Here is a 24899-nt window from a genome sequence, read left to right as displayed (position 1 = left end):
AGTATCTACATGAAACATAAGCTGTTTGAACTCCACTTGTTTCACAAATATGCTATTTTGACATCAGGATTAATGGATGAAAATTGCTGTTTTTGTAAGTAAACAGGCCAAACTTAAATTATGATAAACTGGTGGTCTCCCAGTCTGGCCAAAACTGGATTAGTAAACTGGATGTTATGAAGAAGGCCAACTCAAACCACTTTAAAACCAGCCAACTGACGACATGAGGAGGACCAGCTAGCTAGTAAAGACCAGGACATATACTGAATCTTACAGAACAGTATGTTTTTTTTTGTAGGGAAGGGCACTTAGTTGCATGCAATCTATCGTCTGACCTCAAATCAACATGCATGCTAATCTGCAGAAATGCTCGCATTGAGCCATAACCCTCAATAGCGTTTCGACTGCACCTGTTGATTGATAGTTGATAATCAAGAGCAACAGTGCCCTCTAGTTGTCGACCACGAGAAGAACGTTGTGGGTGAATATCGCTTACCTTTAAGAAATATTTTATTAGTCATAGCCCATGGTCATAAAAATAGGCATACAATGAATAAAATTTAGGAAAAAACGTTTTTTAAACAAAAAAAAAAAGTCAGTTTGCCAAACTGTTTTATCAGCGTTTTTGACAATAATAATAATAACAACAACAACAATAAAAAAAGTGACTAAAGACATCAAACCTAAAGACAGACACAAAAAGACACGATAAAAGTGGCTCAACTCCTGTATGGTGTCTTCTAAAGCCTGTATTAGAAAAACAGAGTATTGTTTAATAGGTTTTAAATTACGCATTCAAATATAGCTAATTAAACACGAATTCAAAGTAGCATGCGAACATCCAAACATCCATTTACGCTTCACCAGGAGCTTGACCAAAAGAAAAGTCTATTTCTTCCGGTTGCAAACGTTGTAATATTTTAAACTTCTTTGGTTCTTTTGCATTTTAACGAATTAAACATTACCATTAAATTGAAACTGACATACGATGAAATCCATACATTACGTGTGACTTAAATGTGCCCAAATGCATTTTATATACCTAAAAAAAAACTAATGTTAATTGTCTGTCTGTTGTAACATTTCTGAAACAAGCATCGTCCATTTAAAATAGCTTCAAATCATTACAGGCAACAGCCAAGGCAGTGATGTTTTCTTCCCAGCATAGCTTGTAAGCCTAAAATTGCATTACATTTCCATTCCAGACATCAGAATGAAATTAATAGAGGAAAATAATCAAGACAACCCCAAATCTGTAGTGCAAAACATTGAAGACGATTTTATTTTTGTCATTCACAGTTAACACAAGCAACTGCTTTAAGAACCTTTTCCTTCCCTCCCACACCAAACCGCCAGAAACTTCATCTCCAGCAAAGGAGCTATTCAAACTTTCCTTTCATTTCACGCTGATTGTACCTTGTATCTTAAGTCATAGTTCCTGTTGTTGGCATTAAAAGAGGATTGTTGTACATGCTCTAGATAGCAAGGCAGAAGGAACAGCAGACTTCAAGGGGACAACAGGATTTGGGAACAATTTGAGTATGACTTACTACATCTGCAATTCGTATATGACACTTGACTAGCAAAGTAGCCATTTCGTGGAAATCGTGGAGATATTTTACACTGTTTCCATTATATAGCTCTCATCGCTACAGTCCACATACTTCCAGCTTGACAAAACTCGAGTCTTGTATTTACCCCCTCTAACTGATATGTGCTAGTATAAGAAATGATGTGCTCAAATAATACAACAAAAACCAGTACATTTAAGCTCTACAAAATACTGTCATTGTCTTATTGAGTATTTGGCACTCATGAAGCAAAATTAGTAATTATATACTTGAACATCTGCAGAGCGCTAACGTGAGAGGGATCATCCATACTATTTTCATGAGTTCTGAGCGAATATGATGACTGAGCTTGAGACTGGAAGGTTAGTATCGTCGAAGCGAATTACTTTTATTTAATAGTAGAAAAGGCTTCAAAATGGCCATCTAGATTTTAATTATGATGTTTTATAGCGATTACAGAAGGATAAGATTCCTAGGTTTAACTAATATATGGCTGTTGTTCAATGCAATATAACTTTTAAAAGCACTGGTGCTTGACTGGTAATACTCGAAAAGCTAAAAAGGAGGATATGACAAAAAAATAAATAATTTAAAAAATATAAAAACTTGTCGAACCTTCCTTTCATTTGGCTGTATCATTTCTTGAATCCAGATTTTACCAACTGACAGTGCAATTTAACCCAGAATTAAGTCTGGGATACAGGCCATCATGTTCCACATACACACACAGACATCGCACATACACAGAAACATAGTAAAGATCAACATGACTTGACATGTCTAAAAGGTAAAACCTGATGGTTTTAAAGAAACGCTGACTCCTGCTTGGCACAAGACAACCGTCCAACCGACTGACCGCCCCGCCTCCTGGCATCCAAACACACACTTCAGCTCTGTGCGGGTGAGCTGTGAGGGTGTAAGCATTGTACCATTACAACAAATGTATCAACTTATATTGCTTCTAACGGCCTAAATGCAAAGCTTCCACATGCTGCAAGAATTGCTTGGATAAAGGGAGCGGATAAATTAGCAAACAAAGAAAAAAAAAAGAGAAGCAGCTGTGACATTTCTGGTGTGGGGTAACTAAAAGACATTGTGTGACCAGACCACCTCTATACACACTGTTTTAGTCCAGGCTTTCCAATTATCTAATCTTGGCGAGGGTTTCACTGATTTATTGGCTCCAAATCCTGTTGTCGGCTTGTGGAAATGTGACAGATAACACCGAAAATTGAAAGAGTCTTGCCTTATGCTCTAATAATCTAAATTCGCACATCTCTACCCCCCCCCCCCCCTCTCTCTTTCACCATTTCCCCGTAACTTTAGCTGTGCTCCTGATGACTTTCGTTATAGTCCATGATCCTTAACGGTTGCTGCCTGGGCCTCTCTGGGCATCGTGAACCATACGTGTTTCGGTTTTTGGCTCTCTGAGCATCAGGTTGGGTTTCTTTAGCAGATGTGATGAGCGTGAAGCTCTGCGCAGCAGTGGAGATGGGCGTACTCTTTGTTGTCGGCTCCACGCAGAGCTCAGTCTTCAGGCCCTGCGATAGGCCAGTGAGACGCGGAGGCGGGGCTTCATCCTCGTCACACTGGCTCTCGCTTTTGTTCCGGAAAAGCTCTCTTGCCCGCATACCCAGAAAGCTTTTGGCGCTGGGGTAGGAGCCTACGGTGACTGGGGTGTCAGATGGGACCATGGGTCCTGGGGGTCCCAGCGGGGAATGAGGACGGTGAAGTGGCGGTTCCACTAGGACAGGTGGGGGAGTGTCTCGATTGCCGTTTACAGAGTTGGCCGAGGAAGGGCTGGCCTTGGGCTGCCCTGGAGATAAAGTGCTGCCATTGCCGCGCGGAGACTGAGATGACTTGCTGTCCTCTTTGGTGGCTGTTTTAACTGCGCCGTCCACCACTATGACACTATGACACCAGAAACAACCAGAAAAAATGTCATAATCTTAATAATTTTATTAAGGGGTGGGGTGGGCCCTCAAAAATGCCACAAAATGCACAATAATCAAGTAAACCACAAACTGACCCATGACACAAAAACAGGACACAAATTGGTGTCCTTTTACCTTTTTGTGCACTGCAGTAATAAAGTTATTTGGAAAGAAAATTATTAGATATATAAAATATAACATAAAAATAAAATTAAAGTCCCCGTGAACCGGAAGTTGCAAACGATTTTTCTCCAGTGCTGTGACGTATTTCCAAGTGAAACGGAATATTGAACAGAGGGCAGGGTTTTACTCTAGCGCTCCTCCTCTCCATCTCTCGCTCATAGCAAACTAACGGTTTGAGGGGAGTGGTTAAGCGTTTCCCCACCCAAACTGTGAAACCTACGTCATCAGAAAAAGAAACCGTTCCAGACCGGAAGTAACTTTTCAGATTTTGATTAAAGATTACGAAGGTAAAACATTTTTTTAATATATATTCACTTGCACGGATTAATTGTTCACCACAAGACTAGTAATATGCGCTAACAAAGTAAATAGGTTCAATTTTGATTTCACGGGGACTTTAACATGGGATGAAAAATAGCACAAAAAAAGGGAAAAACTACCAAGCCATTACCCATATATCATGCATATGATTTGCAGACTAATTGTAAAGCTTAAGAATCATAGAGTGAAAGTTTTGTCTTGCCAGTCTACACATTCAAGCAATTTTAAACCATCTTAGCGCCTCAATTCAGAACATGTGCACTGTTATCGCGAACACCGAATTGATTGCTCTTTCGTGTCTTCTTGTGCTTGAACGGACAGACACACAAAAAAAATAATGTAAAAATACTCAAAATAGTCTGAGCAAGAATTCTCTAAAGCCCGGGACACACCAAGACGTAGTTTTTTTTTGTTGTGTTCCACACCATTGGCTCTATAATCGGACGCCGTATTTTTTTGGGGGGGCCGATTCATCATGTAAAATCATGTTGTGTGCCGTTGGTGAGAGAGATCACTCTGGCTGTTCAGCTTAGTGAATGAGTCAGTGAATGAGAATAATACCAAAACATTGAGCAAAGTCAAACGGGACAGATAGAAGGCTGCTCTAATTTTATTTCATCTTACCTGAGTGTTCCTTGGCGAATATTTTAATATTAACATTAGCGAAGTGGAATAAAGAAAGTAATCAGCAGGATCGATATTCAAAACGGTAATCACACACTGCTTTGTGTATCTGCAGTGTCGGTTTCCCTTTTAATGACGAATTTATCTGCAGAAACAGTGAGTTCTCTCATTTACACGCAGGCGCAGAACGGGCATGCTATGTGTGTTCAAGAAAAAGGGCAGCTTTTTTCCCCGATGCAGGCGACAACACAATCGGCTTTCATCAGCGCTAGTTGTTTGGCATCGGTTTGGTGTGTCCCTCCCTTTAAGCAGTTGTTTATGTCTCAAGTGAATGCAAACAGTTGAGAGAAAAAAATCTGATGTGTATCATTATTGTATCCATTAGGTCTTAAAGTGTCAGCAGTCTATTAGCACTTCTGCTGTCTATGTCATTAATATAAATCAAACAACAAAACAGCTTTAACAAAGATTAATCTACATGCATATTTTACATTTATGTACATTGATACTTTATTTGTAACTTTATTCTATTGCATTTATCTAGACTTAGAGTATTTCTTCTTATTTTATTACTGACTGTTCACAGTGTATTTTATTAGTTAGGCTAGTAGCTGTGGTATTGAAGTAATTAAGTGTGCTTTTAATAGCAGTTACTATTGCCAACTATTTTTTTGTCAATGGCATATCATAAAATCATACAAACACAGTAGTAGTAGTAAGTTGGACAGGAAAAAAAAATGCAACCTATCGTCTTATATTTAATTTATATTTGAATGACACAATAGTTTTCAGATTTTTTTCAGTCCTACCTGGGCTCGGTGGAACTGCGGGGCTCAATGGCGCCCTCTGCCGGTAAGGCTAAAGCAGTGGAAGTGGAGACTTCTGTTTCCAGCCTACTGTAAAGCTGCAAAAGCTCAGTCTGCAGAGCCAGAGTTACCCGCCTCTGTGCCTGATATCTGCTCTCAGAAGCCTGCAGTTCCCCTCTAAGCCAAGGCGAATAAGAAAAGATGTCAGACATTGTAAAATGATGGAATTAAACAAGAAAGCATATCGTATAAAACACGGAGTGGGAGTTTTCAAGAGTTAATAATGTGAAGAATAGTTGTTTGTATGGTATAAACAGCCTTCAGATCATACTTGGCCTGAGCCTTGACATCTTCAAGGAACTTCTTTTGTTCTGCGATCAGGTGCTCTTTCTTCGAGATTTGAGTCTCCAGCTCCGCCACTCTCTGCTGAGCAGCATCCAGCTTTTGGCTCTGAAGTAACAGATTCTGCTTAAGACGCTCTGTCTCCTTCCCCCAGGAAATCTGCAGCATCTGCACCTCCTACAGGAGAGAAGTGGAGGAAGACAGAAAATATACTGTAAATATGATTTATGGCAACGATAAAAGAGATGCTGGGTATTTTGTTCTTTTGACTTGTACCTTGCTAGTATCCGGTCCAGCCTGATGCAGCTCCTGAACACACAGTTTATGAGCTTCTCCCAACAGCAACAGCTGCTTATTCAGAAAACTCAACTGCTGTTGAATACTTTCACTCGATGACAACTACAAAAAAGATGATAGGGGACAATAATGATGATACTGACACAATCACACTATACTCCAAAAATTAGAGGAACAGTTCACTCCACAATTAAAGGAAATACACTAAAAATGGCTCTTTTTGAAGCTCAAGAGACAATAGGTGATTATTTTTTACCTTGACAGTGAGCTGGTTCAGTAGGTGTCCCGTGTGGCACACCTTGTTATTCGCCTTCTGAAGCTCTGCCTCCATTTCACCTATTCGCTTCTGGCATTCTTGAAGCTTACTCTGAGTGGAACATCACAGATGCATAGTAAATCATCATCCTGTTTCTGAATGTTGTGGCCACCTCATTTGCTACCATTAAATTAAATACACTACCATTCAAAAGTTTGGGTTTAACTTATTTTTTATTATTAAGGTAGGATAAGGTTGCTCAAAAGTGTTATAAGTTATAAAAAGTCAAATTTGATGCATTAATTTGAAATAGCAAAGTATCCTGGGAGGAATACAAGTGTTTAAAGCACCTGTAACTCTTGGTTTTTGGTGTAGTAGTCATCCCTGGCCTGCTGTAGTTGGCGAATCTGGCTGTGCAGGCGTGTAACTACAGTCTCTCGGTCGTCCCAGAGCTGCCGGTATCTCTGTTGCTCCACCTGCAGACTTTCTCTCAGAGACAGGATATCCACACTCTGCAGGTTCAGCTGGTCCTTCTGTTGAAACAAACACAGATTTACAAATCAACTGCATTAGTCTCTGACACCCTCTAGTGGTCAACAAAACAAGCCTTGCGAAAAAGAACTATTTACAGTTCACCATTTTAAATCTAATGGCATTAATTCTAACCATTGACTTCAACCGGTTGCTTTTTGAAAGGTCATGAAATTGTGTTTAAGTTACCATGGCGTTGTTCTGCTCCTCGAGCGCGGTAGCATTGATGATGCGCCGAAGCAGACGTCGGTTACGTACAGCATGCTGCTCTCGCTTGTAGCGCTCGTACAGGAGCTGGTTGTGAAGCAGCAGAAGCTGACTACGCAGTGTCTGCAGCTCATCCAGAGGAGCAGAACCTGTGCATGAGAAAGAAAGATTATTCAGATTTAAGCAATTAAGACATTTTTTTTTATTCTGCTTGCAAAAAGCATCTTTCTCCATTGAAGTTCATTTAAAAGTAGCTCTTTTCAAGCATCAAATAAATAAAAAATATTGAAATTAAACATCAAACATTAAAGGGTTAGTTCACCCAAAAATTTAAATTCTGTCAGTATTTACTCACCCTCATGTTGTTCCAAATCTCTGTGTTTATTTGTTCTACTATACACAAAGGAAGATATTTGGAAGAATGTTTTAATCAAACAGATCTCATTCCCCATTGACTACCATAGTAGGAAAAAATACATACTATGGTAGTCAATGGGGAATGAGATCTGTTTGATTAAAACATTCTATCCTCCTTGTGTTCAGCAGAACAAATAAACACATAGAGGTTTGGAACAACATGAGGGTGAGTAAATACTGACAGAATTTTAATTTTTGGGCGAACTAACCATTTAAAATGGATGTTTTTCCTCCAGTGGCCTTTTTCTGGGCAGGGTTCTTATATACTCAAAAACATCCTTCAAAACCCCCCCAAATTTTTCAGTTACTAACACCATTAAATATAGGTATAGGATAGGTTCAAGATGGGTTTATTTGTCACCCATTACTAATTTATTTCACAACTAAAAGTGTCCGATAATAGGCGTGTTACTAAAACAATGTGTGCATTAATCAGCTTGTCACATGATAATAAAGATGGCCATCACCATACGGGGTCCACCCTGAGGAGATGAAAATAGCATTTTGTGTCACATTTAAGTACAAGTGTACATTCACGTGTACATTCTAAATATATATATCTAAAGCATTATTCGTAACTTTAGGTATAAACTGTTTACTTAAAAAAAAATGTAAATTAAAAACTTTATATATATATATAAATGTGTTTTTTTTTTTTTTTTTTTTTTACAATAAAATCTAATTGGGTCCAAAACTGTTGAATTACCATTGCTCTTCAAAATATCATCCTTCAAACTTTGGAAGAACAAACTTTTACTTCAAACTACTCTAAAAGAACCACTTTCCCACAAGTAGCTGAATGTGTCCTCATGTAATGTTGTTTACCTCCAAAGTGAGTCCAGTCAGCTGACTTGCTTGGCAGGGGCAATCTAAGAGTGATTGCGGAAATGTTGGAAAAAGAGGGGGGGAAAACACAGGGAATCAACAAGGTCAGTGGCAATGTGAAAATAATTTCGGACACACTGCTTTTCTGGCAGAGCAAGCCTTTTATCACAGAACCCGCTCTGACCAGAGCCAAAACGCCTCAATTATGTGTTTTCGGATATGGCCTGTACAGCCCAGGAGGAGAGAGAGACAGAAAGAGCTCTGATTGTTTTTGGTTAACACAGGCTCTGCTGTTGCTCTGTGGATTGATTTGCGTGGCAGTGGATGTGACACGGGACAAAGCAGACAGTTGTTTCAGTGTGATAGTGAGTTAGTGGGCAAATCTTTAACTAGTCTGATCCAGTTCTTCTTAAAGAGGCTCAGAACTACATCAGCAGCCCTTTAGCAAGTCTTATAGATTGGAAACTAAACTAGATTGTTTTACATTTTCTAAAGAAAACTATTTATTCATCATGAGGAGGGTGTCCTAAAAGCATGTTATACAAATGTTAGGGTGTTCTGGGTTGTTGTTGTCAGTATGTTGCTACATGGCTGTTAAGATGTTCAGGGTCGAGTCAAAAATATCGTAATTCCAACAGTTCCAAGCAAACTCTGAAATCTGAATCAGTGTCACTCAACTCCAGAATTTGAAATTTGAAACATTGTAAAATCACTGATCTATAATATAGAAATGGCAGATGAGAACAAAACTTGAACTGAATTGAGCTGGATGATGACACTATTGTCTCTGTAGAGCTTCATTATAGCTGAACTGAACTCGTTTCATAATTACGGTAATGAATTTTCCAAAATCAACACTGTTATCAGGGCTTCAGACTGCGCCCAAAACGGTCGACCAAAAATATTAATTGAGATCAAATAAAAGCTACTCAGTCAATAGTAGCCAAATAAAAATAATTTAGATAGTCAATTAAAAGCTGAATAACACCACTGTTGCCTTCTGTAGAGTTGCTTATAGCTGAAACTCATTATTATGGTTTCATAACTGATGAACTTTACAGTCATTGAACGGACTCAACACTGTACTGACTTGCGCTAAATTATGCCACTATTGCCTTTTTTGGGAGTTCCTTTACTGAGGAATTTGTCTTATATTTGAAGAAGTTTGCATCATTGATTCTGTTATTTTCCTGTTTATTACTGTGAAGCCGGTTTGAAACAATCTGTATTGTATAAAACATATATAAATATAGCCGATTAGATTTGACTTAATAACAAATGGGGGGTACAAGCTTGCCAGGACCACTTGAAGGTCCCTCTCCAAATAGGCCTTGATTGGCTTTGATTTTGTCATTTCATGTGTTTTGGTGGAATCATGGAAAGTCTTATTAGGGTTTACAACAGACAACCCATTAATCATCATACATTTGAACATTGATTTGAACTTGCACACTCTTGATAACAAGCCAAGACCTTTTTACCACACAGGACCACAAGCTTGAATTATTCAAAAGGGGCTTACCTCTTTAGCACTTTGTCATGGGCATCACCGCCCTGCTGCACGAGGCGATCCAGCACCTCCAGGGGGGAGGCAGACACAACCCCCTCCACACCCTCCTCCTCCCCTTGCTTGCTCAAATCGCCTCTCTGGAACCTCTCAAAGGCTACTCGCTGCACGATCTCTGTGGTCTTCCTCCCTACGAAGAGAGAGGCCGCCCGAGGCAGGGCCATGTCAAACAGAGCCTCGTACGGCAGGGGTGGCGGTTTGCACGGGCTAGGGGAGCAGAGGCCGTATTTCAGGGCCTCGTCCTCCGGTGCGGAAGAGCTCCGATGGAGTTGGCTGTGCGTTGGGTGTTCGATGGGCATGAACACTGGCTGGAAAGACCAGGGGTGCTCCTGGGATGGGCCTCTACTCACTCTGCCTCTGTCCCCGGGTGTGATCTCAGTCTTGTCAGGTGTTGAGATGGCGTTGTGAGGGTCTCTGATCAAGCCGCAGAGGACAGAAGAGGGCAGGGGTTTCTCTTGTGTGCCGGTCAGGGTCTCCGTGGTGTTGAAGAACGGAGAGTCAAAGCCACGAAGGCCAGCTAAATCTTGCTTCTCCTCGGTCAACTTCAGAAGCTCCTCTGTGATGGCAGCTGACAGGATGGGAGAGAGAAAATGATTGTTGTTTAATGGATTAGTTTGTCTGTTGGGAAAGAACACAACTGTGGAAGTGTGAGTGTGAAAGAAACACAAGTTCATACCATCCTCCCGCTCTTTCTCGATTCTCATTTGTTCTTGCTCCTTCATGTACACGGAGAGCTCGGTCAGGGTCATTGGCATGTTCTCACCTCTGACATCTAGGTCAGATAAAAGACTTGGTCTTAATGACACATCTAAAGGCCCAACATTCACAACAAGAATGATAACTAGAACAATAACTTTATTAGCATCCACACTAAGGCACGATTGTCACACAATGCCGCTTTAAATGCTCAATCTCTTTAAAGTTGGGTGGATTCTGATTGGCTGTCAATCAGCTAGAAAAAAAAAATTCTGAAAGTGTTTCCAACGATATAATTTTTCTGTCTTGTTAGAGTTGTGGTGTGGAATTCCAATGATTGTTAAAAAGTTATAGTTATCGAAATACCACCCTTGATGTGAACGACCCCAAACACTTGCCTTTTCCGCTCAGCACTTTAAAATGTTAACTATGCCAAAGGTTAAAGAAATAGGAAATAGTTATACTAACTCTTTAAAGAAAATCAAACCTTTACTTCAATATCAGGCTATGTTAGTTATGATAAAACAATTTTACTCGTAACATACCTCTGTGATTGATCGTATCAGGTCCAATTTTCTCAAACTCTCTGACTGGCTCCTGTCTGACCAAGACAGGTTTGGTGTGGTCTAAAGGTCTACCATCCTATGGAGCACATAAAAGTCAAAAGAGCTTGTAGTGAAACTTTACACAAGCAAAATGATCTCAGAGCAAACTTGAAGTTGTTTTAACAAGGGAAGGTAAAGGAACGGTTCACTCAAAATTTTAATTCTGTCTTCAATGAAGAACGTTTCAGCTATTTTTGACAAAAACAATTTTCGAAATATCTTTTATTATTCTGCAGAAGTTCATCCTATACAAAAGTACCTTGCATGGTGGGCTAGCGGTACTGCGTGGCAGAGACACAGGGGGAAACTCATCGGAGAAGCTGGGAGGAGGTGAGGCGGCCGCAGGGGTGCTGGATGACGGGGTGACTTTGCCACCCGCTGCAGGAAAGGTGACAAGACCAAATTCATACTAGTATTCATACATACCTGTGCCAACATACAAAATATGTGCCTTACGGACAAGCATAGACAGTATAGTCACCGGGTGTGCTGTAGAGGCGGCTCGATAGGTAAGAGGCACTCTGGGACAGTTCCGGGTTCGGCGACATCCCACGGGAGGAAGGGGGTGTGGCCATGCCACAGTGGGAGGAGGGGCTCCAGAGGGAATCCTTCACGCCATATGTTGCATTAAATTCACAGCTGGAGTTCTATAAATAACCAAGCACACACAAAATAAGTCCCTTGATTTTTTTTTGTTCATCAAAGAAACCAGAAAAAAAATGTATCCCAGTTTCCACAAAAATACTTAGCGGCACAACTGTTTTCAAAATGAATAAGGAAAATTTCTAGAGCAACATATCAAAATACTAGAAGGATTTCTAAAGGATTCTGTGACACTGAAGATTGGAGTAATGGCTGCGGAAAATTCAGCTGGCATCAGAGGAATACATTTATTTAAATTGTAATAATATTTCACAATCTTACTGTTTCCACAGTAGTTTGTGCAACCTTGGTGAGCACTCTTTCAAAAACATAAACAAAAACTTACCAACCCAAAACTTTTTAACAGTAGTGTATACACATTGACATGATTTCACCAAATGTACATTTTTGCCAGAAGTTTCACAATGTGTTTGCATATTGCGGTATCATTTACCATAATGCTTGTAAAAGTGTAATAAAGTAAAAAGGGTAAAAAAAAAAATACCATAATGGGCCAATATTGCATATTTTTATCTGCCAATATTGCATATTTTTATCTGCCAATTTTGCATATTTTTATCTGCCAATATTGTATATTTAAATGTTTCTGCCTATTTTAAGATATAGATCAAGATCTAGTACTAACTTAAAGAGATATATTATTGCATTTAACTCTGCCAAAGTACTATATTTTAAAAAGCACCTTCCCTTTTGAGAGCACACAAAAATAGTCTGATAGTGGTCTGACGGTTACCGGGATTTTGCCAAGTAAGACATGTTCCTGTCCCAAAATGTAGTCCTTACCCAATCCCTACCCCTAAACATAATCCTACCCATATAACTCTTCCCTAAAACCAGAGGTTAATGATAGGTGAATAACACTGATGTTTAAGTACTTCACCCTGATTCTAAGCCTAAACTTGGCATAAACTGTAAACTTAAACAAAGATGTTGATCCAGGAACATGTGGTACTTCACCGTGATCTGACTGCTAATCTCAGTGTTAAAATAGCCATTATCTGCATCCCCTATCAGTGCCCCACTAATTAAATGCATCAAATCACAAATTGAGATCACATAGCCTAATCTTGAATTGTGGTAAATTTGAACCATGATCACACCAAAAAATATTAACATATGACCAAATGTCAATAGTTATGAGCCTCACTAGAACACAAACACAACACTGTTTGTTTTCCATCAGCAGAGCGTTCAGAATAAAAGTTCTGATAGTGGGAGGTGACAGACCAGGAGAAAGAGCTCTTGCGTCATTCACATTGTCAAGACAACCGTTTCTGTGTCAGCCAAGAGATGGCATGTTTCTCTCTTTTTAAAGCCCTGCACACCCACCGGAATGACTCAACACCTCTCCCCTCCTTTCCTCTCAGCTCCTCAGACTGACTGGAGAACAAGGAGATGATTCATGGAGGGGGGGAGCTCTGGTGTGCAACGGGAAGGGAGGGGTTCAGGGATGGGTGATTTATGGACAACAGCTGACAAGCTGACAAACAACAAGAGGGAGAAGGGAAGCAGATGCCAATTCCTGCACTGGATCAGTTTATTTGCACATTTTATAAGCAGAGCATTGATTCCTTGGATTCAAACAGGTAGTTCCACCTCACACCAAACTCACAACATTGTTTGTGCTCTTAGTCTTACCTGCCGACGGGTTCCAGTGGGGCTGCGATAGGGGGGCTGATTCCCTGAGAAAGAGGACAGGGCCAAGGGAGGGACGACAGGCTGACGAGGGGTGGAGTAATGAGCTGAGGAAGAACTTCCTGGAAAGGGCAGAAAAATGATCAAAAAACATCCTGTCACTGCTAGAAAAGCAGAGTTTGCCTGAAAATAGACTGTGACTGAATTAGAATGCTGGTTAAGTTGTCTAACTTCATTTCCAAATACATTTATGCGTTTGGCCGATGCTTTTATTTAGTTGTGCATTGAAGATATACATTTTATCATTTCACACATTCCCTGAGAACTGAACTCATGACCTTTCATCTATTTATATAGTCAAAACACATCTAGGAAATATACACTTCTGTATATGGACAAAGTTTATTTCAGGACATTGTTACTGTGAAGGCGGCAAATTAAACCATTATAACGTATCTCTGAAAGGTAAAAGCTTAACAAAAACGTACCACTGTGAAACGTTCTGTTAAAGTTGTGCTCGCTAAATTGGTTCGATCGGCTTGAAACCGACTTAGGCTACAACTGACATGGTAATACCGACGGCATTTTTAACTGTGTTTTCAATTGCTTTAGATGCTTTGGAAGCTGAAAGTCACAATTATGGTAAGGAGCATCACATTTCTGACACGCGCTTAAGGGTTTTGGCCAATCAAGACAGACTGGGAAAAGAGGTGCTGCAATAATGTGCAAGATGTTTATTAAAGCCATTAAAGCATGTTAACATATTCTATTGCACCCAATAATCAAACCTTCTGGTGTTGTTGATGTTGGTTAATTTAAGTTTAGGTTTTTTTTTTTTATTTTATTTTAAATGGTACGAAACTTGGGAAAGGTTTTGGCACAACTTGTTTAAAATGATGGCTTTGATTTTCACAAAGTTTTAGAGTAAAACATGTTTTGGACGATATACATTTCATATAAACTTACAAATAGTATTTTTACGCAGTTTTTAATAATATTAAACTTAAGCTTCTATAACTTTTCTTTTTCCTTTTCACTTCCATCAATTATCTGCCAAGTGTCTTCTTTGAAAAGAGACCAAACTTGTAAGTATATGCTACAAAACTATGCTAGAAACATACAAGATTTATTATAGTTTAAGTTGGAAATTTATTTTTTAGGTGCTCAAAAAGTGATTAAATTGATCATAACTGTTCCATAAATATAATTTAGTACCGTAAAACCCCCTAAAAATAGAAACTATTAACTAAAAATATATTTAGTATATATAGCGTATTCAAAAAATTCTGTAATTTTTGACTGCCACATGAGCAGCACCATAATTAACTTTTAAAATATCATCATATGACCTCCTTTAAGTGTTATATTCCAGCAGGTAAAGTGTGAGTAAGTAATTCGGACAGGATGAGGGTGTTACCGTAGCTACTGTGGAAGTCACCGTAAGGGCTGGCAGTGCAATCAGCCGGACGTTGTTGTAGATGAGCACAGAAATGCTCAGGCATGCTGGCATAGCCCTCTTCACAGTACGCCTCTTTCGGATCCAGAGAGACTTTGGCACACTCTATAACTATATCATGGATCTCGAATCTCTTCCACCTGTACAGAAAAAAAGTAAATGAAGGATAAACATTGTGACATTCGTGGTTTAGTCTAAATGCAATTAAATAAGTGACATGATTCAGCATTGCCTCACCGGCTGGGGTCTAGTTCATGGTCCTTGGTTCCGGTCACTAACTCAGGGTGTATTCTGACATGTTCAAGCATGGGCTGAAACACATACAAAAGCATAAATACAAAATAAACATGATTGGTTATATTTGACAAATGACACACTCATTATTGGCAATCACGGGATAAGTCAATTTAAGGTACTTTTTGTCATTTTTGGACATTTACTGGTTATTGATGCAGCAATATTAAAATGCAGACACAAACTACCATTCAAAAGTTCTTTTAATAAATTAATACTTCTTAATAGTGTTGTCAAATAAATCAAAAATCACAGTAAAGGCATTTATAATTTTTCAAAATATTTCAATTTCAAATCAATGCTGTTCTTTCAAAACTTTCTATTCATCAAGAATTAATACAAAAATATTCCACAAAATTAATAATTAGCAGGACAATTGTTTTCAACATTGATAATAAGAAACGTTTCTTTAGCACCAAATAATGCATATTAGAATGATTTCTGAAAGATCCTGAGACACTGTAATAACATTTTTCAATATTACTGTTTTTACTATATTTTTGATCTAATAAACACAGTTCTGGTTGGCATAAGAGACTTCTTTCAAAACGCCAAACTTTTGAACAATGTTTTGGCAAATAATTGATAAATGGTTGATCAAAGTCTATACTATTTGTCTAATATAAATTAAAAATAAAACAGTAAACACTAAAATCAATAATAGTGAATTTAAGCAGGACAATACTATAGTATAAAACATGTATTTTAATTTTGAGATTTGCTGAGGATTATTATTAACAGTGTCTATAGAATCTATATAATATATTTTATATATATACAAATTATCAACTGACAATATTAACCGATAACCAATATATTACTCATGCATCCTAACTCATATCAATACTAGGCACTTTGTTACTTCTACTTTTATTGTACTGAACAAAAAGTAAAGGAAAATGAGGATGAGCAAACAATAATGGAATTTCCTTACAATTTTATGTATTAGTAAAACCTTCTGGGAAACTGAATGACTAGCAGCTCACCTTGACCACCTCCTCAAAAGTGTCCATGTTTTCCTTCATGCTGTAATGGGAGCGCAGGTAAGACACAAAATTGCAGGGGTACATCCCATACAGCCGATGGAAGAGCGAGTAGACACTTGCGTGCAGGTGGATGAGATAAACCTCCGGTATGTGTCCTGTCAACAGAGATTGATCATACAGCTAGTTAACCATCATTTTGTCTTCTACTTTAAAAAGGCCTCGTCATATTTTCAGGATTTCTGTGGGAGACGAAACTGACCCAGAGACTTTTAATGAATAATAATACATACCTCAAAAGGTAAAAATATTGCATAACAGAGTCATACAGTATTTGGATGTTAGCATCTCTTACCTGGGTTTCTCAGATTCCAGGAAGCCAGACGGCCAAAGATATCGAAAAACTCATAGAGATGGTGCTTGCCAGCTTGAGGAATCATGGGTAATAGTGTGATGAGCACCAGGACTCCAGTTATTAGAACCACAACATCTGTGTCTGTCTGTAACACACAAATTATCGTATATATATACAGCATGTTTCAAAACAACCAGGCACTTGATACCGAGACCAAAAGGCAAATCTGAAAGATCTTTAACATTATGAGCTTACCTTGAGGCATTTAAGGAGAGATAGCAGCAGCGGATAGCGAGCGATCTTGTGGATCCAAGACGGCTGCTTACGGACAACGTGACCCAGTAGAGTGAGAGTGGGCAGGCGACAGGGGGCTTTAGCCATGCATTCATTCATTTTATCAAAAAGGTGCTGAGAAACAGACAACACAGCCAAGTCACATTACAGGCCACACCGTAACAGTTAATAATGTTGTTCTCTGCCCTAGACATTTATTATTATTATTAGATAGAAATGAAATAAAATACAAATTCTCAGAGGAGATTAAATGATGCTGGTTAGATGAAAAGCTCCTTTTTTTAGCTCCGTATTTATTTAGCTTAAGAATTTTTATTGTGATACACACACACACATATATATATATATATATATGAAGAGCTCTTTTCCAAAACGCGTTAAACGACATTTTTAAAAAAAATGAGTTTGTCGTGTCATTCTGCTGCGGACAGAACCCTTTCACTGCTCTATCAACGTTTCATGCCGAATCGCTATATTTCCTTGTTTAAAATGTACTGCAAGATACAGTTTCTTCCCAAGCCGCGATAAGCACCAGCCCTGTTTTTAGCCTAAACATGATAAATCCTCAAATTCAATGAGCGCTCTACACAATCCAGCACGGCGGCACTCTGAACAGAGGTTTATTATGTTCATTCATTCCTCAAAATGAGTCCTAGTTTTCTAGTCGACTAGTAGTAGATCATTTAAGCCATTTGTATTATCAGTAATCACATATATTGATTTAATTAAATGGGAGAGAAACCATATGAGCGTTTTTAATTGCATATTCCGCATCTCAACGTATGCATAAAGCTTGCCACAAAGAACCGGCAAAAGTAATGATTATGCATGAAACATTTGAATTGTTTATTAATAAACTAGTGTTTTCTGTCAGTGTCAGCAACAAAGATAAAGTTGATGATGCTTACTCGCCATCTTCGCAGTGAACGCGCATAGAGAAACGCATACTTCGAATTAGCCTATACATACGCAGAGAGTTGCCAATTTATTTTAGTTTTTAATTGTTTTGTTTAAAAGTAGATATTTAAAGCTTTCTGTAGCTTAGTTCTCAGGCCTGTGTGAGGCAAGCATCGCGGTGTTTCGGTTCATAATATGAGACGCGCTCCGGTTCACCTGCGCGCCTCTGTGTCCTGATTATATTGTCTGATATTTACTTCTAATGTATTAATCCAGTCAATTTGTCGATGAAACATTTATTAAAATGAAGATACAATTTATATGAAACGAAATTTACAAGCTTTCTACAAAACAAAACTTAATAAGTGGTCAAAATCATGTCTGACGCACTCCAAATATTTTCCGATATTGGGCAGCTTTTGAATTTTGATCCTATCTTACTCATCTCATGCGGTTCCCTTTTCATAGCCTACTCAACATAGATGAAATAATAAAAATAAGTAATGTAATATTATTAAAAACAAATGTGAAATGTTTATTTTTTTTGTTGTTTTTTTTTTAACTTATATTTAAGCGTCATGCTGCTCCGCTTTGCTCACATGTTATGTAGCCTGTGTGTGTGTGTGCATGTGCTGGAGGGGTGCCCATCCCTTTTTTGAATATCGTTATCATATATTGATCATTTTTAATAATTAGTTTTTTCATGCATATGTTGAAATTGGTATTAATAATTTGTTTTTTTTCATGCATATGTTGAAATTGGTACTATTTGTTTGAGGTTTATTTCGATTTATAGCGTTTTGGAAAAAAATAAAATTAACTTTTAAATTATCATTAACAATATTGTTGTTTGATTTAATAATTATTGTTCAAAATGTTCAGACTGAACCAATAAAACATTTAAACAGGATAATTTGAATATTCACAAAATGTGTGGGTCTAGGTAAAAAATGTAGTTTTCCTGAAAACTATTGAAATGGATTTATAGCGTTTTGGAAAAGAGCTCTTCATATATATATATATATATATATATATATATATGATTGAATTGAATAAAGCTATTTGGAAACAATCATTCTAGAATTTTGAATGGGTAATTTTTTTAGGGTAGGACATCTGCAGAAAAATATCAAACATTTAAAAAAAGCTATAATTTTTTTACTCTGGAGACTAGGTTGAATTTGGGAAAAACATGGAAAATGTGGAAAAAATGGCCCTCTTTTCAGTGATGTTATATTATAAAACATTTTAACTGTGCTCAAGCTAAAACTTGTCCATTAATAATTGTTTGCATGAAGTCATTTTTTTATACAATAGTATGACATCAAAGCTCCTCTGGGGCTTATCAAGAACTATAACGATTTTTAGTTTGGTAGTTGAACAAACTCAGGGTTAAGGAATTAGTTGACAAAACCAAACCAATCCAATCCTGTTTTGTTGGTACCATGACCAACAAACCTGGTACCTGATCATCAACTTTCTCAGGCTTTATCAACTAAGGCTTTGATCCTGAGACCATGGAGTGTGTGCACATGAAAGTGTGACATTAGTAGCAAAAAGCCAATTGCATGCCTTGAAACATGCGATTCACTTCAGAGTCAGCGAGATTCAATTTACCCTTCTGCTGAAGATCAAGATATTGAAGCACATAAAATATACAAATGCATTTATACAGCAATAAAATATCTTGCTGTATCAGTGCAAGTGAATGTTGTAAAGTTAGTAGCAGAACATTATATGTATACGGAGACTTAAACATGTAAGCTAATATGTAGTCTTTTTTAAGCTTTATGTATTGATTTTTCAAATCGTATTTATTTGACATATTATCTGTATATTTTTATATTCATTTAGACTAAATGCTTAATAATTGAAATAATGCCAAATTTGGGTTATAATATACTGTATATATTATATGAAATAATTATAACAAATAATCATCACTAAAAGCCAAACAATTTTGTCTTTAAAAATATTTTACTAAGTAGTTACCTATAATTTGGAGCAAGAGAAACTGGGGTAGTGACTTGATTTTTGTAGTGATTTTTATAGTGAAAGTTAAAAAAAATAATTCAAATAATTGGCAATTTTAGTTATTATAATTCAAATAATAATTATATGGGTATTTAATTAAAATATAGTACAACCATAAAATTACAATACTAAGATTGATAATAAAATGTCTAAATTTTCAAAGTTTGAACCATGAAGCTTTTGTTTGTCAGAAAAGCCCAGGGATCATGGATTTAAATTGAGTGTGAGACTCATGGTGAAAAAGAGATATATCCGTAAGCAGTCATTCACCTTATCGTGTGGCTCCCTCACTGAGGACAGGATGTGCACTGCCTGGGCGGAGTTGGTCTCCAGGAAATAATCCACCAAGCCGTTCAGCAGCACGGACCCTCGATCTGCAAAACATGAATCCACACCGACTGTCAGTCATGCAATAAAACACTGCAGGCAGGGAATTTGAATATGAATCATGCATAAAATATCAAGAAGTTTGAAAATTCAACTTTCAAACTTGGCTGGACCTGTGCTGAGGTGTTCATTGATAAGGCCCTTGATCTCATCCAGCTGGCGGAGGTCAGAGGTCTCCAGCAGAGGAAGCAGGTCCCCAATGCTGAGCTGTTCCCTGGACATGATGGTATGGAGGGTTCGGAGGTGGGTGTCTCTGAAACAGTCAAGGGAGAGGGGAAGGACTTTCAGACGTCACTCTCACAGCGTCCCGTGTCCTGTCCAGCCTGGAAGGGTTCCAGGGCCGCCCGTCGATACAGTCTCCAGGCACACCTGCAAGAGACATTTGAGGGCTTACATCACTGCACTTGTCTAGAAGTGCCGGTCTCAATGAAATATTCATGAGAACATTTTGTAGGTTCTGCCTTTAAATAAAGTGGTCATGAATTGAGAAATCAGATTTTCCCTGATCTTTTGACATGTACGAGATAAACATATCATTACAGGCTGTCCGTGAACATTCAAGAGCAGTTTGACTGTCTGCAACCATAGTTAGACGCATAAAAATCTATATCTGCAATATAGACTTGATGATGACTTGCTAAACTAACACAATACAGCAAGACTAAGGCGTTAGCTAACACGACATTAAAAAGTTACCATGGTTAAAGTAAAAACTTTAAAAAGTACAATAGTAAAAACCTGTAATATTGAGTTAAAACACAAACCAACACATTCTCACCAGTGAAAGGTGATCCCATTTCTTCAGGAACTTAAATCTCGTCGGTTTCACAACCAGAAGCAGGGTAATGTTGTGGCATCATTGATTCTTACTTTGAGTGACAACACTTCACTGACTGTGAATGGACGAATGTGACATCTATGTATACAGTACATTTATATGGGTCATTCATTGTACTATTAATACATCAAGTTTCAGAACTCCAAACTTCCTTGTTAGCTCAAAAACAGCTTTTATTGAAACCAAGCTGCCCAAACGACTCGTTTTGGATGTCAAATTATGACGTAATACTGTGATGTAAGACCGCCTCTGAAGACGATGATCAACGCCTAGGCTAGTACTTTAGCCCCGCCCAACGTAATGACGGCAATTGACACCTCTCGTTGTGTGTTGTACTCTTTTGCCGTTAGTCGATGCGTACGGCCTAGATAATTTAGTCGATAAAGTTTTAAATATGGACATTTTTCTCACACTAACGCATCATTTCACTTCAGAAGGCCTTTATTAACCCCCAGAGACGGTGAAGCACTTTTATCATGAATAGATGCACTTTGATTTTTAAAGACATACAGCCATTCACTGCCATTATGAAGCTTGGAAAAGCAAGGACATTTTTTATATAACTCCCTATTATATTCGTATGAAAGAAGAATGTCATATACACCTAAGATGGCTTTTTTTTTTTAACTCTCCCTGGGGGACAAATACATCCCCTGCCGGTCCCAAGCCCGGATAAAGGAGGAAGGTTGACCAGCTGCCCACTGGTCGTAAAACCTAGGCTTGAATCTGAATGGACAAAGCTCAAGTAAGATGGCTTCAGGGTGAGTAAATCATGGGCTAATTTTCATTTTTGGGTGAACTATCTCTCTAAAATGTATTTGCCACAACCAAGATGTATAAAGCCTATGTAATACCCATTAATGTTTTGACATTGTTGGCAAATGTTTCAACTATGTAACAAGATATTTTTTGATGAATTTAACCTTAAAATGTAGGCTACAAAATTCTTTCAATAGGCTATAGGGGTCCTGATGTCCGCACACCAGTTTCACAAAATCCCGTGGGAAACACTGAGAGGGTCAAAAACAGGAAACTAGCTTATTACTTATAAATTAAATTAAGTGGTTTTTCAGACAAAAAAAAACGAGTTAATGACCTCTTTAAGTAAACTTTTCAATTAGAGTGAGAAAAAAAAACACTGCAACATGTACGAAAGTTCACAGAGAATTATGATGGCGATTATGATGAAAAAGAGTACTACTTGATCTCATTAACATCCAACTGTGATAATGTGGGTTGGAAGTTTCAGGCAAGTAAACATATTATGAATCTGTAGCATACAGGATTCACATGTTGCGACCTGTTCTTGCACAAACATGACAAAAAGTCAGCAGTTGTCACACCAGCCTGGCAACATCAGGTCAACGAGAACAAGCTGAAGTCAAAGATTCAAAGGGAAATTCACGAGACCAGAGAATTGTGACATGACTCAATGGCCTGATAAGAATAGACTACATAGTACAAGAACACTTTATGATGTTATGCATTCGTCGCAACACACTATTTTGATGATGAGCAGTGAAGTTTGACTATGCCTGGAGTGATAGAGTAGCATGGAATAATCAGCAAGAAATCGCTTTTGCTTGCATGCTGGGCCAGTGGCTCAAAATGTTACATGTACAGTCGACATTTTCACAGGCCCTGAGTATTGGGTAAACCATCATAAACAGCTTCATAAGCGATACATTTACACATCTGTACACAAAAGAAAAAAGTAAAATTAAAAGTAAAAAATAATTATAAAAATTTGTGGATGGACCATGGATCTAAATATTTTAAAAGCTGATTTTTCACGTGATCCTTCAGAAACTATTCTAATTGGCTGATTTGGTCCTCAAGAAACATTTTCTTATCTCAATATTGAAAACAGTTGTGATGCCTAATATTTACAATAATAATAGTTCAAAAGAACACCATTTATTTGAAACGGAAATCTATTTACTGTCATTTTTGATAAATTTAATGCATCCATAATAAATAAAAGTATTATTACAAAAAATCTCACTGACCCCCAAAGTTTTGAATGGTAAATCAGCACAGTTTAGAAGAATGGTGTACAATGTAATGAATGTAAATGATATAAAAATGTATAATAGTTGGCAATGCCACAAAGCAAGACTAGTAAAAGTTCCAGTTCTAGTAGCAGATCCATTAACTGACTCAAACCACACTAGCCATGATGCTTAAAGGAAGACTATCAGGACATCTTGCCCATATAATAGTGATTTTTCTTTGTATTCGACAACATCATACAACATACTTGCTGGATACCATTCCAATTATCCACCAAACAAACAGCTGTTATAAAACTCAAAGCACTGCTCTATGCATTTTCTTTGTGCCAGATGACAACCATCTAGGGAAGGGTGATGGCAAGCTGACGCCTCAATGGAAATACAAAGAAGTTCATTGATTAACGTCATGATTGTATCCCACAAAATAAGAGCATGCATCACACTGAGGAGGAAAAAAACACTAATAAGATGAAGTTCTGGACGACCTCATCGCGAACTGTGGCTGCGCCTGCCAATTGGAAAACAGGGCTGTTAACACAGCACAAAGAAGCTTTATATGCCACGTTTAGGGCCACATAAACAAATTCCTTAAAGAGGTTGTGTACAAGCTGTCGTGAAGACTTCATTCTTTTCAAAGCCTAACTTAGTTTTGGGTCTTAAATCTCTCAGTTTCAGTTTACACGTCCTTACAGAGGTAGAGAAACGTGTTTTCTCCAAGTGACCACACTGCATTGTTTTAAAAATAAAATTTTAAAATTAGATAGATAGATAGATAGATAGATAGATAGATAGATAGATAGATAGATAGATAGATAAGACATGAGAGTCATAGTGCAAATGATTTTTTTACTGCAATTTGCAGTAATCATAAAATAAAATAAGGGAATAGCTTGAAACTGCATTTCATGATTTGCCTGCAAAAGGATCTGTTCGCGCAACAAATATCACAATGTCTGTATTTTAACCTATGCATGGGGCAAAATAAAAATAAAGTGCAAACATGTGCAGATGTGGAGATAGATGTTGTGTCTTAGGCTGCATGCACTGACAGCAGCTCTGTGTTGAAATGACCACTAGCGTAAACAGCGCGAGAGAACAATGGCCAGAATCTGCGGGACTGTTTCCATAAATGCGCCAGCAAATGTAACATGCCCCTATGCATGTCAACTTCCCCCTTAATCTCGCGCATATGCATGCGGAGATTTATTTCGAAACTGTAACAATGAATGAGGACTATTATTTCACTGGCAGTCCCAATCAAGAGAGCCTTATTTTTCGACAAGCTTAGTGCAAACCAGAAATAACGCCTGAAAGACTCTATAATGCACGTACAATACTGAGGAGAAAGCAAATCTAACATTTAGACTGTCACTGCGTATGACGTAAAAATATCACCACAAAAAACATCGTACAATAAACCTGTTTACCTGTTAGAGCAACTGCACTCCACAGGGCGCCGCCATCTTGAACACCTCACAACCCCTCCCTGCGCGGTCCTCATCCGCAACTGTGCAGGAGAAATAATCCCCGTGCGCTCAAAAACACGCCTGTATCTGGAAGCAGAACATTTTTGTATGACGTGAATATTCTCAGAAATGACCAGCAGTCATATGTTATAAATACAGTGAAGTGTGGTGGGTGTAAGACTCATGTGTGGAAGTTTTAGAGAATCCTGCAGCTAGACCCTGAGTTGTTTTTCTGAAGGGTGGAGGGATGCAGCGCTCTGTAATGCGGTTTTCGCGTGACTCAGGTGGCGAGCGGAGACGCTGAATCGGACCAGCAGTATTTACATTTAGACTACATAACTATTTACATTTAAATATACTTAAAAAACATACATACTTACATACATATGTAACGGAGGCA

General features: G+C 38.1%; 1 protein-coding gene across 1 annotated transcript; it reads right to left on the bottom strand.

The window, feature by feature from the left end:
- Window positions 1–1254: 1254 nt before the first annotated feature.
- Window positions 1255–24674, bottom strand: tsc1b (TSC complex subunit 1b). The gene is made up of 22 exons (XM_089123527.1): window positions 24461–24674; window positions 20294–20549; window positions 20064–20167; window positions 16824–16976; window positions 16569–16713; window positions 16217–16371; window positions 15174–15247; window positions 14898–15076; window positions 13484–13602; window positions 11664–11829; window positions 11442–11560; window positions 11123–11219; window positions 10558–10653; window positions 9837–10449; window positions 8315–8358; window positions 7055–7221; window positions 6685–6867; window positions 6335–6445; window positions 6058–6180; window positions 5771–5958; window positions 5443–5616; window positions 1255–3482 (listed from the first exon to the last, which is right to left on the bottom strand). The coding sequence occupies exons 2-22, from the start codon at window positions 20400–20402 to the stop codon at window positions 2894–2896; spliced, it is 3708 nt and encodes a 1235-aa protein (XP_088979653.1). The 5' UTR covers window positions 20403–20549; window positions 24461–24674; the 3' UTR covers window positions 1255–2893.
- Window positions 24675–24899: the final 225 nt, after the last annotated feature.

Source organism: Pimephales promelas, chromosome 19 (assembly GCF_988280905.1).
Source record: "Pimephales promelas chromosome 19, fPimPro1.hap1.1, whole genome shotgun sequence".
Taxonomy (NCBI): domain Eukaryota; kingdom Metazoa; phylum Chordata; class Actinopteri; order Cypriniformes; family Leuciscidae; genus Pimephales; species Pimephales promelas.
This window is presented reverse-complemented; position numbering and strand designations above follow the sequence as displayed.

Coding starts and splice junctions, on each gene's coding strand:
- tsc1b (XM_089123527.1), bottom strand. CDS start 20,402: ATGTCCAGGGAACAGCTCAGCATTGGGGACCTGCTTCCTCTGCTGGAG. Junction 13,603..14,897: donor TGACTTCCACAGTAGCTACG/GTAACACCCTCA, acceptor TGCCCTTTCCAG/GAAGTTCTTCCTCAGCTCAT. Junction 10,654..11,122: donor TGATACGATCAATCACAGAG/GTATGTTACGAG, acceptor TATCTGACCTAG/ATGTCAGAGGTGAGAACATG.